We start from the raw sequence: 14,329 nt of genomic DNA, 5'->3' as shown, positions 1-14,329 counted from the left end.
GACGTTGCATGTATAATGTGTGTTTTATGTGGTCTTTTGTATTTTATATATTGTGTACATGTTTACAATATGAAAAAAAGCTAAATAAAGTAATACTAGTCCTTACCCGTTCTGAATATATGAACAGCAAATGATGTTCAGTGTGAGTAATCTATCTAATAATTTAGCGATCGCTCGCCCGCTGTCTACAGCGGGTGAAACAACTGAAGTTACGCGGGAAAAGTGTGTCCCAGTATTAATCTGTGTCCGTCCCAACATGCATTTCACTGGTGACCCGGAAGCCGTCCCAACATGCATTCTAAGGCTGAGCTCACACCTTTCATGCAATTCTCTGTGCTCGTTGGGTGTTGTGTCATGGCCGCCCAGCGGCCCAATGCATTTCCAATGGAGGTCACATGGTTTGACCCAACATTGTGTTGTGTGAGGGGGAGGGGCGCAGTCGTGCGCCCCTCCCCCTAAGGAAGTATTCTGACTGACTGAAAGACAGCGGACAGACAGACAGTGACCGAGCAAAATAGACAGCGGGCGAGCGATCCGCTAAATTATTAGATAGATATAAAAACAAATGTTAATGTTTCTGATCTAGCACAGGGGTTCTCAACCCCTGTGCTAGACCAATTTTTTGGGTCGCGACCCCTCCCCCCCGAGGGGTCGCGACCCAAACATTTTTTTTTTGCAACTGAATTGCTGGAAAGTGGAAATGAAGAGTTTACATATAGTACACATAGTACATGCATACACCTTCCCTAATGATTATATCTGGTTTCAGTATTTATTTATGGTGTATTAGTCAATTTATATTGGGGGGTCGAGAGGGGGCGGGGTCCCGAGACATTGCCAAAACATTTCTGGGGGTCCCCGGCCAAAAACGTTGAGAACCCCTGATCTAGCAGAGTGAAAGTCATCAGCTTGCAAAAAAAACCCACCAAAGATCCACTAAAGTACAGTAACTTATCAGTACGATCACTGACGATAAGAAAGAGAACGGGCAATCAAGTGTGTGAGAAATTGTACAGTGAAAAATGAAGCCCTGTCTTGAAACAAGTAGCCCCCACCCGTCCTCCTTTACTTCCAATACTTTTACTTCTACTCCACTACATTTAAAAACTTTAGTTACTAGTTATACTTTAGTTACTAGTTATAGGGACAGGTCGATTTTAGAAAGTGTACCCCTGGAGAAAATGTAGGTACCCTGGTATAAAATGCCCTTCGGTCCAAATATTTTCTCTGTAAAGTTTGTTGAAATTAACCCTGTACGTGATTTAAGACCGAAATAAACTATTCGTTGTGTTAAAATTGTTTGTTTGAGCTTGTAGGTCTGCTATTTTTCGTTAAAATGTGGCGCAAATCATTGAATATATATTTCAGAGCGAACATTTTTAACTAAAATATTGGCTTCTGGGGGGGGGGTCCCTGGAACTACATATTTTGAGATGGGGGTCCGTGGCCCAATAGAGATAATTCTGGGGGTCCTTGACATGAAAAAGGTTGAGCACCACTGACATAGAAACATGGGTTTTTCAGAAAAACGTTAGGATTTAGAAGCCTTTAGAAGTATTTCTATAATGCGGTATTGATACTTTTACTTAACCCATTTTGGGCGGGAACCCCTTTTGGTATTTTAAACATTATGTTGTAATTTAGCTATTGAAAAATAGCAGATCTACAAGCTCATAGCGCGCCACTCGGTGGCACGCTATGAGCTTGTAGATCTGCTATTTTTTTTTAAATTGTGAAAATATTTATTTCAGAAAACTGGATGATTTTGAAGATTTTTTTAAAAATGTCGACGTCAGGCTTAAATGGGTTAAGTAAAAAATTTCAAGTACTTTTTATGTTTTTCTACCACTGCCTCTTACCCAGCAACATGAGAGGTCTCCCCGACAGACCGGCGTTCTCCAAGTGGAGGACCGACAGGCTGCCGCTGATCCGGAGGGCCCGCGCCACGAAGGGGGCCGAGTGGTCCAGCAGGGGCGTGTTACGGGCGTCCAGGTACTGCAGAGAGCTGGTCTGGAGGAGGAGAGGGGGAGACGACGAGCGTTGACACACAAATTAATGGGAACACACACGCGCGTCTGTGTGTGTGTGTGTGTGTGAGATTCGGAAGCCTGGGCCATGTACATAAACTGACCACGAGTGGCCTAACAATAGTTGGCATGACAAAGAGCAAAGCCAAACCACTTACTTACAAACACTGCTCTGTTATAGGCAGTTTGTCTGTGTGGAGGAGAAGGTGCCATGTGTATCCTTAACCCGTTTTGACCTGAGATCAGATTCTAAAAATGTCTTCTACATCCTGACAGTTTTCTGAAAAAGCTATGTCAGTGGTTTTTCGAATTTTCAAAAATAGCAGACCTACAAGCTTGTAGATCTGCTATTTTTCAATAGCTAAAGCATAACATAATGCTAACACCAAAAGGGGTTCCCGCCCAAAATGGGCCCTAAACCACACCAAAGGGTCAAGACGTTTTTTAGCGTTGTCCCTGCGGTGTGGTATGTCTTGTTCCACGTTGACCCACGTTGACCCTATAGTGATTCAACGCATGGAATTCAATGGCCCAAACCACACCACAAGGGTCGAGACGGTTTTAGCGTTAAAGGACCACTTCACCACTTTTCATATAATTGGTCCTCACTAATGTTCATGATAAAACACCACCATTTTTTTCCTACTCAGTCTGTGTCTCATAGGAGGGCTCTGGGCAGTTCGGACACCCGTCCACCAGTGACATCATCATTAGGCAGATTTTTTTTTAAACAAGATTTGTTTTAAAATATATTTAGATTTGTATTATCGTGAGAACGATGGCTTCAACTTTTGCATTGCAACTTTTCAGGAAAAGAAAGCCTGCCGTTTCTATTAGCTTGGATTCACCATCGATGATGTCACTGGTGGACGGGTTTCAGAACTGCCCACAGCCTTCCTATGAGACACAGACTGAGTAGGAAAAAATTGTGGTATTTTATCATGAACATTAGTGAGGACCAATTATAGGAAGAGAAGTTGAAAAGTGGTGAAGTGGTGTGACCCTTTGGTGTGGTTAGGGCTTTAGGTACCCATGAACTGTTTCCATGTAAAATCTATTGTAATTTACGGATTCAAATAAAGAACTAAAATGACTCAAAGCAAGGGAACCACTTGCCATTTTGGCAATTCTTTTGGAAGGCGCTACCCACACGTTTAGCTGTGTTGCTGATTCCACGAACGCCCAATCCTTACAAGCTAGAGACCAGCGGGTGGCGGATTTAGCCGCGGTTGCCGCGGGTGAACCGCAGTTTAGGGTGGATTAGGGTCAATTCATATTATTATAAATGAATATAGGATAAACCGCGGGTGAAATAATGCGGGAAATAAAGTAATGGCATAATAAAGTATATAAATATGCTTATTATAGCTTTTAAAACGCACACAATCTCGGCGTGCGTGCGTTGGTAGTAGTATTTTAATTTAATCATTTTCCATGATCTGGCACAAATTAGCCGCCTATGAAGTTGGGTCCTGTTGCACAACAACAACAACACAGTGGCGGTCTCCTACAGGCAGCTACGCTAAAGTTGCTAACAGGCAGCTAGTGAGTCTGAGAGAAACTTAAAACTAAGTAAAACAGAAGGGAGGAATATACGTTCGGCGTGGGACTGGGAGTGATTAAGTTCTTTACCCTGCCGCCGATGACCGCTGGATATGCTGTATGAAAATACGTCGCGAAAACGTGGACGGCGTGTTACCATGGAAATGGATATATACAACCACTACGTAACATTGGTGAACTGTCGAGAGAGTGGTGAGTGACATTGTTTGTACAAGTAGTATAAATAGCCGATCTACAAGCTGACAACGCGTCGCAGCGTCGCGTTGTGAGCTTGTAGATTGGCTATACTGTATACACTGGGCGCTTCCCTGCGCAGCGGATTGCGGGTGGTGCGGATTAATAAATTGGATTCATTAATAAATTGCGGTCGGATAACGGGCGGATTATAATTATGCACATGCGGATTCGGGTGACAAAAAAGCTCATCCGCTGTTCTCTATTACAAGCTATACCTCGTTGTAAAGGTGACGAATCAAGGATTAAAATGATATAAAATCTGGTGCTTGACAAGGGGTTCAAGGATGGACAGCTGCCAAGGTGTCTGTGCATAAAAGCTGAGCTGAGCTGCAGCTCACCTTTTAGCATAGCTTGTAGCAGATCTACAAGCTATGAGCTTGTAGATCTGCTAAAACGTTCGCTCTGAAATAATATATTTTTCAAAGATTTGTGCCACATTTTTACGAATTTTCAAAAATAGCAGACCTACAAGCTCGTAGCACGCCACTCGGTGGCGCGCTATGAGCTTGTAGATCTGCTATTTTGGGTTCTCGTCCAGAATGGGTTATACATCATTTCCCCTCCTCAACTAACCAAATGTATGGACATGCAGCCATCCGCCAATAAACACATGTTTATGTAATGTAACGTTCTACGTAAACAACGTGCATTATGTTCCTCTGTACTATTTCATGTGTGCATGTAGTCATGTACTGCGTGTCGTTTTGCACGGTGTTCTTACGCGTCGTATGACAGTACTAGTGTGCATTATGGACAAGCTCAGATACACATGAGAACATGAGAGGGGAGGGAGTCGCTCCAGGCAATACATTACACTCCTCAACACCTGGCATAAACACTAAATAATCTGGGGGGGGGGGGGGGGGGGGGGGGGGTGCTGCTCTGGTGCCAAATTTAGCTGTGTGTGTGTGTGTGTGTGTGTGCTGTGCTGTGCATACGCCCATTCTCACCTTCCTCATCATGTGAGCAGCTGCCTGCCACCCTCGGGTGCCAATGTGCTTGTTGAACGATATGTTGAGGTGGGTGGCCGATTCGTAGTACTCTATCATGTCAAAGAGAGCCGACGCACCCTGTTGGAGGGGGAGAGGAGGGATGAGAGAGAGAGAGAGAGAAAGAGAGAGAGACAGTAAATTACAGGGTTTCTGCAGTTTTAGGAGAGTTAGATTTAACACTTTTTTAAACCCATTTTGACCTGAGATCAGATTCTAAAAATGTCATCTACATCCTGACAGTTTTCTGAAAAAGCTATGTTTCTCTGTCAGTCGTTCTAAGATTTTTCAAAAATAGCAGACCTACAAGCTCGTAGCGCGCCACTCGGTGGCGCGCTACGAGCTTGTAGATCTGCTATTTTTCAATAGCTAAAGCACAACATAATGCTAACACCAAAAGGGGTTCCCGCCCCAAAATAGGTTAACACTTTTTTACGTAACCATAAGGAATCTAACTACCTTCCGCTTCTGCCGTAACGCTCCGTCTGATAAGCTTTATTATTGATATCAAAACCGGATCGCTGATTTCTATTTTTTCATTATTATTTTGGCTTGGCCTTTCCTTCTTTAGCGATCCTAGACCGGGTTGCGCAACCTCGCCCCCGTCCGCATCTCATTAAACAGGCGGACTAAAAGCTGAATAACTCGAAATCTACGGAGCTCTCCGTGGTTTGGATAAAACGTGCGATGTTCGGGAGGTCTTTGCTGATTATCCGGTGGTCTAGATGGAAACATTGGCGCTTTCTAGAGCAAGGATGGCTATATTTTAGCTCGCTAGCATTGACGCTATTTATTTAGCATTAAGATGGACGCCCACGACAGGATATCCGTCCTGTGTGTTCACCCTCTAAATCGCCGCAGTCTGAGGTTGGCTTTGCGTCCAGCAGGTGGCAGTAAACATGTCAATACCACTCAGAATTATATTTACTGTAAATGTATCAAAAAAGCAGAAACAGGTAAAAATGCAACAGACATGGAAAATAAGATTCTTAAGAGTGCAATATTTCTTAACATAAATTAATTTATTTTTTGCAACTTTTTAAGGAAACCCTGAATGAATGAATGAATGAATGAGGCATGCAAGAGACGGCCATATCAAAACAGTGCACAGACAGAGTATACTGCATTTTAACACAGCATAAAGTGCAGTGTCTTTCTGAGAACTGTGATAATTAATACATGAAAGAGAAAACGATATGAGGGGAGACAGTTTCCATAACTGGAGAGAGAGAGAGAGAGAGAGAGAGAGAGAGAGAGAGAGCGAGAGCGAGAGCGAGAGAGATAGGGGAGTGTGGGTCGCCGTGGCAACCCTCTCTCAGGGTACAACAGTCCTGCTGGGACATTGCAGAGAGAGGGGCCTTGGGGTAAAGATGGAAGCGATTAAATGAATAAAGAGAGCTTCTCTTGTCTAGAGCCCAGTCTATGGCACAGATGAAACCCAAAATAATATTGTATAAAAAAATTAACCATCTCACGGCATGCAAACCCCTCATGCGACTCTTCAACAGACCCTTCATTGAGAACATCCTGGCCCTGCCGTTTCACTGGATGGCACTCGTCACTCACTCACCATAACATAACAAGCAAGCAGCAAATTCAGTGGAGGAGTCCCTCCAGTCCATGAAGTAAACAACACTCCAACTCTGTCCTCGGTAACGCCACTCAACCTTTACTGCCTATAGTAGCCGCTCATTTCATAATAGTTCAGTCTGGGGTCGGTACATCATCCATTATTATACATCATTTCCCCTCCTCAACTAACCAAATGTATGGACATGCAGCCATCCGCCATAAACACATGTTTATGTAATGTAATGTTCTACGTAAATGACGTGCATTATGTTCCACTGTACTATTTCATGTGTGCGTGTAGTCATGTACTGCGTGTTGTTTTGCACAGTGTTCTTACAGTTGGAGGCCATCGATATTGTCCTTTTCTTTTTGCTGAGGTTTGCGTGATCTGCGCAAAAGGACAGTTAACCCATTTTGGGCGGGAACCCCTTTTGGTGTTTTAAACATTATGTTATAATTTAGCTATTGAAAAATAGCAGATCTACAAGCTCATAGCGCGCCACCGAGTGGCGCGCTACGAGCTTGTAGGTCTGCTATTTTTGAAAAATCGTGAAAATATTTATTTCAGAAAACTGGAGGATTTAGAAGGATTTTTTAAAATTTTGAGGTCAGGCCTAAATGGGTCAAATGATAAGGGACAATATCGGTGGCACCCAACTGTACACGTGGTGTGACAGTACTAGTGACAGCAGAGAATGTCGTAACCCCTCTACTCTACTTTCACTGTGATTATTTTACTGATAATGTTTTTGATTAATCAAATAATAATTGTGCCGTTCTGTTCCGTGCTGTAAAGCACAATGCATGGACACCATGGTAAATGGTGCATTTATATAGGGCCTTTATCCAAGGCGCTTTACATAGACGTGTGCATTACATTCACCCATTCACACGCACATTCATACACTGATGGCGGCAGAAACCATGCAAGGCACCAACCAGCACATCAGGAGCAATTAGGGGTAGCAAAGCAAAGCAAAGTTACTATATTTACCCAGGGTAACTGGACTAAGCATCAGATACTTGTTTACAGCCAGGCCCTGCTCATAGAACATGTCATGGTAGTGGTTCAATGCCTTGCTCAAGGGCACTTCAGCGGTGGTAATTTTTTAACGTGCCGGTCCGGGGATACGAACTGGCGACCTTCCGGTATCAAGACCGCTCCGCAAACCGTTCGGCCACCGCTGCCACTTCAGTGTTCAGTGTCTTGCTCAAGGACACTTTGACACTAACTCTGGGGGAGCCCACAGGGTTCGAACTGGGAACCTTGCCGTTTCTATCCGCCACTCTACCTGAGCCACTGCCGCCACCTTGCATTCATTCACACCCACACTCACACAGACATATTCGCCCAGACATATTTACGGTGCACATCAGCCAATGAGAAAACCAGCTGGACTAGAGGACTAGCTTGCACATACATTGATGAGGCTATTGCACAGCAGCTGGTAAAAAGAGATGGAAATAAAGAGCTGTTAATTAGACCCAACCAAGAATGAGGGCTAACTATCTCTTTACACTTCCTTTCCGTCATTCCATTACAATGCATAATTTCAAACTCACTATCATGCATGAAGAGCAACAGGCTCGTCAGCTCTCCGGGGGGAATAGGTCCATCCCCACTTCCTCGGTGACTCAGCGATACCTAAAATAACAACCAGCCCTAAGATGGATGGCTGTGCTGCAGCTGTAGCCGGCTGCAATTTGTGACAGTGCTGATGAAAATGAGTGTGGGCGTGCATTAACCCATTTTGACCTGAGATCAGATTCTAAAAATGTCTTTTACATCCTGACAGTTTTCTGAAAAAGCTATGTTTCTATGTCAGTCGTTCTTCGATTTTTCAAAAATAGCAGACCTACAAGCTCGTAGCGTGCCACTCGGTGGCGCGCTACAAGCTTGTTTAACGTTCAGCAGATTTTCTGTGGTGTGGGGTTTTCTGGCTCGAACAGGTGCTCTGAGTTTCCTGCAGAAAATACCATATATGTCAATGGGATTTCCCAGCAGATGTCACTGTTTTCACTGACTTCCAAACCCCACAGAAAACCCACTGAATGTTCAAAGTTCAGATTTTTTTTGGATGTAATTGAGGTCATAAAACCTAAAAGAAAAAACGAAAAATAAAAATAAATGAAAATGAATGTCATGAAACCTTGTTCCGGGAACACCTTTTGGTGTTTCAAGCATTGTTATACTTTAGCTATTGAAAAATAGCAGATCTACAAGCTCATAGCGCGCCACTGCTATTTTTGAAAAATTGTAAAAATGCGGCACAAATCTTTGAATATGTATTTATTCTTTCAGAGCGAACGTTTTTTTTATTTCGACGTCAGGACTAAATGGGTTAAACACGCCGATCACCGTGAGGCGCATGGTTGTGTATTGGGAACTGTGAGTGACACAGTGTGTCATACGTGTGTGTGTGTGTGTGTGTGTGTGTGTGTCAGTCTGGCTATATCGTGGGGAGATGAGTCACAGACAGCCAGAACAGTGACAACAAAGCAGCCAGGCTTGGCAGACGTTCCCTTTCATTTTCTCATGCCCTTGACACTACCATGTTCCCCTCGTTTAACCGACCCGTTGTGTTCAAAACTCGTTTCCAATGTGGTCTCTAGTGTTTAATGTACAAGGGAGTTCCAGCCGCGCCTCTAGCCTATAGCAGGCCAGTCTGGTGCATCTCAGGAGCAGGACAGATAACATGCGAACAAGAAGGCACTGGAGCAGCTCAGACGATTTAGGCCCTTATTTTATTATATCAAGGTGCAGGTAAAAAGTGACAACGTTTCGATGTGTAAGTTACATCTTCGTCAGGTCATGCAATAATAATAAGGGCCTAAATCGTCTGAGCTGCTCCAGTGCCTTCTTGTTCGTGTGGTCTCTAGTGTGTTTGTATGAATAATAACAAACAAGCGTTTGGTTTTCTATCCTTTTTGTGCGAGAGGCACGCGGGCCCCCCAAGGCAGAGTTATCTGCGCATGAGGGGTGCGTGACAGGAAGTAGTCAGGCACCGTGTCCCAGGCACTCGTCTGGGGCAATGCGGTCTTCATCCGTGCGTGACTACAAGACTACCAGAACTCTCTAATGGTGTTTACACACACACACACACACACACGCGCAGACATCTGCAGTTATCAGTCAAACCATGGGGAAACACTCCATATCCTGTACAGTGCAAAGGCGAGGAGGGGAACAGAAGAGAAAACAAGGCGGGAACGAGAGAAAAGAGATCCAGTGGAACTTACGTCTTCATCCAGGTTGGTCTGCTCCAGGTCCACCACTTTGAACTGAACCCTCTTAAGAACCTCCTCCAGGGACTCGCATGCCTTGTAGTCCAGCTTCTCACCTGGAAACACAAGGAGATTAAACCATTTAGACCTGACGTCAAAAAAAAAAATCTGAAAGAATATATATTCAAAAATGTGTGCCGCTTTTTCACGATTTAAAAAAAATAGCAGACCTACAAGCTCGTAGCGTGCCACTCGGTGGCGCGCTATGAGCTTGTAGATCTGCTATTTTTCAATAGCTAAAGCATAACATAATGCTAACACCAAAAGGGGTTCCCGCCAAAAATGCGTTAAAGTGTGTGCAGGAATTGTACACGGAAACGATCGCCTGTCCAAAGAAACTCTCCCACTAGTCATCGCTTCAGACACGCATCCAGAAAAGGTCAGCGATAGAGTGTCCTTGTAGGTCATTCAAATGTCGACCGCTTGATGGACGAAGGCATTATTATACCGTCTTCTCTATTCTAACAATAATAAAGTGGTTGCTGTGTTTGTTATTTGCAAGTGAAACAAAAGGTAGGGAGAGGGAAAAACCTCACAATCTAATCTACTCTCTGCGGTCTGTAAATAGCAAGCAGAAGCTTGATAAAGAAGACATCAATCACATCATTTTAACGGTCAATTTCACACTTGTTGTGCAAAGCATAAATTGACTTGAAGCCTCTATCACTGAACCCCAGGTGAAATTCACCTGAACACCTGTCTGTTTAAAAAATAAACCATCCCCATGTGAAGTGAGGGGCGCTCTCATCATCATACATCATCATGGCGTAACATGTCGATTTGCTCCTCCACACATGACGTAAATTGACCATTCATTGTCAATGGGAATTTAACAAAAATACCGATTTGCTCGTCTACATATGGCGTAAATTCTCCATTCATTGTGAATGGCATTTAATGTTTGTGTTAGGACAAAAGTCTACACTATAGCTGAATATAGGAGAGGTTTAGCGACCCTCAGGGATGTGGGATGGGAAACAAACCTACCTTCTATGATGTCACAGAGCCTCATGAGGCTACCCAAGGACCCACCCACCTCATATCAGCAACATTATGAAAATCACATACTGTAAACAAGACCGCAAGGACTTTCTTTGTGCTATCCTTTTTGGACTAAGTGTTTGACTGTACGGTTTTTACATTCTGTCTAATAAAATATTCAATCAATCAATCAATCAATCAGTCCTGGTGAAAATTACAGTTTTAGTGTTCTAGGTTAAAAAAAAATGAGCAGGAACATTTTGTATTCATCATTTTACATCAGACTATAAAACTTAAACTTGTGAGCCTACTGCCCCACTTGTTGACGTTCCTGGCGAAAAGCCTGTCGATCACAAAACAAAGTCATATATTCGTATCACGGTGGGAATCACGTTTCATGCGTGTTGTTCGTACCTTTGAGATCGAGGCATTCGTTTCGCTGGGTCAGATCCTTCAGTTCCTAAAGAAATAAAGAGAGAACAAACAAAACAAAAAGAGTTCATCACGTGTACAACAGGGATTCCAGCAGACCAGTTTGGTCTAGTAGGCACACCAGAGACTGAATTGGTCAGCAACGGCAGATCAAATACACCACTATGGCACAGTAATATACTGCTGTCTGAAGAATGTTGCATTTATGCTACACTTAAAGGGCAACTTTAGTTTTTTTCAACCAAGGTTCATGTTTTAGGTTGTTATTAGAGAAACTAAAAGGTGAGTGTTCATTTTCTTTCATTTGCTGCTTTCTTTCGTTTTAGGGATTTTAGCAGTTTTTGACAGGGGGGCGGGGGCATTCGAACATGGGGCTAAATATGTATTGTTTTACAAAATTTTATGGCAATTTATTTTTTTATTATTCACTATAATAAAAAATAGCAGACCTACAAGCTATAGATCTGCTATTTTTCAACAGGTAAAGTTTAAAATAATGGTTAGAGAGTGGTTAAAAGCTATAAAGGTCGAAACCGATGCGGCCTCAGGTCTAAATGGATTAAAATATAAAATAAGTGTTAATCCATGACCATTGTATATTGTATCACTATTGAGATATTTGGCATAAATATGGAGGCATGAAATATAATCCATAGTGCAGGCCACCGTGCGTGGGCACCTGCACTCCCCTCCAGCAGTACCTAGACGTATTATTATTATTTTTTTGTCTGCAGAAATCCATGAACAGTTTTTTTTTTTTTACACAGAGGTCTTCCACGTGGCAGACAGGATCAATATATCTTACATAACAATTGACCTATAGCTAAGCCCCTCCCCAAACTGCTATGGTCCAATCACAGCTAAGCATAACATGAATTAGACAAAACCTCTCCAACAAAAGTTGTCCTATATGATAAAAAACATTGTTTAAAAATAAATAAATGCCACGCACAGTGCATACAGCAGGCCTTGTTGACGGATATGGAAGACATTTTGAAGGCCTGGTTCCAAAAAACGAACCAGTATTCATGTTAAATGTGTAAAACCCATGATATTTACATTGGCATGAATGAATGAGCCCGGCTGGAAAGTGTCCAAGTGGGAGTGTCTAAGTGCGAGAGGGCGGGGCTTAGCTAAAGGTGAATTACGGCACCTGCACAAGCAAATATGGACGGCTATAAAGAACGGCAGGACATGATGATTCCTGAACAGAACTCGTACATGCATGTGCGTGTGTGAAGAAGCAGGGAGACCAAATATAACCATCCCAACCGTTTACGTTATACTGTATTAACACAGTATGGAATACAAACTGGACACAATTACATTTTATTCCTTATTTTCTCCACCAGGCCGATAGCCTGGAACTCACCTAGGCTTTTTATGGCATAGGCAGCTCCTGGCAGGATCCGCCGGGAGAAACTATGCGCAGCTGCGCGACATGAGACTTATTACTTAGAGCGACAGAGAGAGAGAGGAGTGTGTGTGTGTGTACATGTGTGCGTGTGTCTGTCAATTTAACAAAGGTGCAGATGATCAGAAATCAGCAGAGAGTGAGAGATGTTTGGTTGCACTACTCTATGCCGAATTGAAGTGGACTCGGACCCAGACTTTTTTTTCCTCCCTGGAAATAAAAACGTCTGGGTTTCCGAGGCTACCAGGCCGAATGCATGGGGAGAGAGTATGTTTTGCACTCCGTCCGTGTGTGTGTGTGTGTGTGTCCTTCCTTCCTTCCTTCCTTCCTTCCTTCCTTCCGTCTGTCACCAGCTAATCTCCTGCACCGTTCCGATCCATGCCAAACTTTGCACACACACTCCCTGGATGCCAACGACGAACCTCTGCCCCAAATATTCCTCAACGACCTGTTATAACGCCACCATGAGGCCGATTTAGGCAAAACACATTTCTGTACACATTACTCGTACACATTTTATCCATACATCACACAATTCGTTATACACTATCTCCATAGTCATGTGATCAACACGGATCTGCACCATTTCCCATCTTCCATCCTGATTGGCTAAGATTGGCTTCCAAAGCTCACATGATTGGTCCGTTTCAAACAAAATGCCACAAATCACAAACGCAGTGTGCAATTTCCGTGAAATTATACACGCACATTTCACTAGGCCGGATGACACTCATTTATTTTCCAAATCAGCCTCATGGTGGTGCTATAACAGGGCAATTCCTGTTTTTACCTATAACTGCATCGATCTGTATACAACTTATGTATGCACACTCCCTAGAGGCCATGGAAAAACATTGTCCCTGCATCCCTCCACATCTGCCGGTTATAGCGCCACCATGAGGCCGATTTCTGGAAAACACATTGTTTATGTTAGTCGCACAGATTTCATCCAAATCTCACGCAAATCGGTACACATGATCTCTGTAGTCATGTGATCAAGACGAGTCTGTTGGATTTCTCAGATTCTACACTGATTGGCTAAGATTGCCTTCCAAAGTTTTCAGGAGTGGCCCGTTTTGTACAAAATGCTGCACATGTCCTGCTCATCCAGAATTCTATCCTCAGAGATGCTATGAGTGATCTGGATCTGCATTTTCTCAACAAAATGAAGAAAATTGTTGCAATAAACAAAACAAAAAAACATCCTCCTAAACATTTTGCCAAACATTACACACACTCCTATCCTCCTGGTGGAGACCTGTGCCCGGAAGGGCACTTTTTCTAGTTCTGTCCTATTCCTGCATAGAAGCGCGCACGCACGCACGCGCACACACGCGCACACGCACACATGCACCATGCAAATCCCTCTCCAGTGCACGGCCCAGCCCTTTCACCGTGCACTCGATGACCTCCATGTTGGAGCCCAGCGGGGCGAATCTAGCTGGATAGAACAGTAGGGTTCATGACCCAACGGGCATTCAATGTGGTTGCCAGGTTACCAGAAGAAACAGGTGTCTGTTGCCAAAAACATAATAACTAATAACTAATGAAGTCCTAGCTAATGAGCTGTGTGGCCAAACCGAGAGGGATTATTACACGATAACGATAACCAGCTCATTAACCCATTTTGACCTGAGATCAGATTCTAAAAATGTCTTCTACATCCTGACAGTTTTCTGAAAAAGCTATGTTTCTATGTCAGTCGTTCTTCGATTTTTCAAAACATAGCAGAACTACAAGCTCGTAGCGCGCCACTGTGAGCTTGTAGATCTGCTATTTTTCAATAGCTAAAGTATAACATAATGCTTAGTTAAAACACAAAAGGGTTT

The 14,329-nt window shown here is 43.4% G+C and overlaps 1 protein-coding gene across 1 annotated transcript in view; it reads right to left on the bottom strand.

The window, feature by feature from the left end:
- ppp1r37 (protein phosphatase 1, regulatory subunit 37) overlaps positions 1-14,329 on the bottom strand; it is a gene marked incomplete at its 5' end in the record, with an annotated part of 57,985 nt that overhangs the window by 19,334 nt on the left and 24,322 nt on the right. Inside the window, 4 exons of the mRNA XM_079513907.1 lie at positions 1,860-2,010; positions 4,778-4,897; positions 9,629-9,729; positions 11,069-11,114. Of these exons, the coding sequence (XP_079370033.1) occupies positions 1,860-2,010; positions 4,778-4,897; positions 9,629-9,729; positions 11,069-11,114 (418 nt within the window). The remainder of the gene's footprint in view (positions 1-1,859; positions 2,011-4,777; positions 4,898-9,628; positions 9,730-11,068; positions 11,115-14,329) is intronic.

The sequence above is a fragment of the Electrona antarctica genome (assembly GCF_951216825.1).
Source record: "Electrona antarctica genome assembly, chromosome: 11".
NCBI lineage: Eukaryota > Metazoa > Chordata > Actinopteri > Myctophiformes > Myctophidae > Electrona > Electrona antarctica.
Note: the sequence above shows the minus strand (reverse complement) of the source record. Positions and strands in the feature narration are given on the sequence as shown.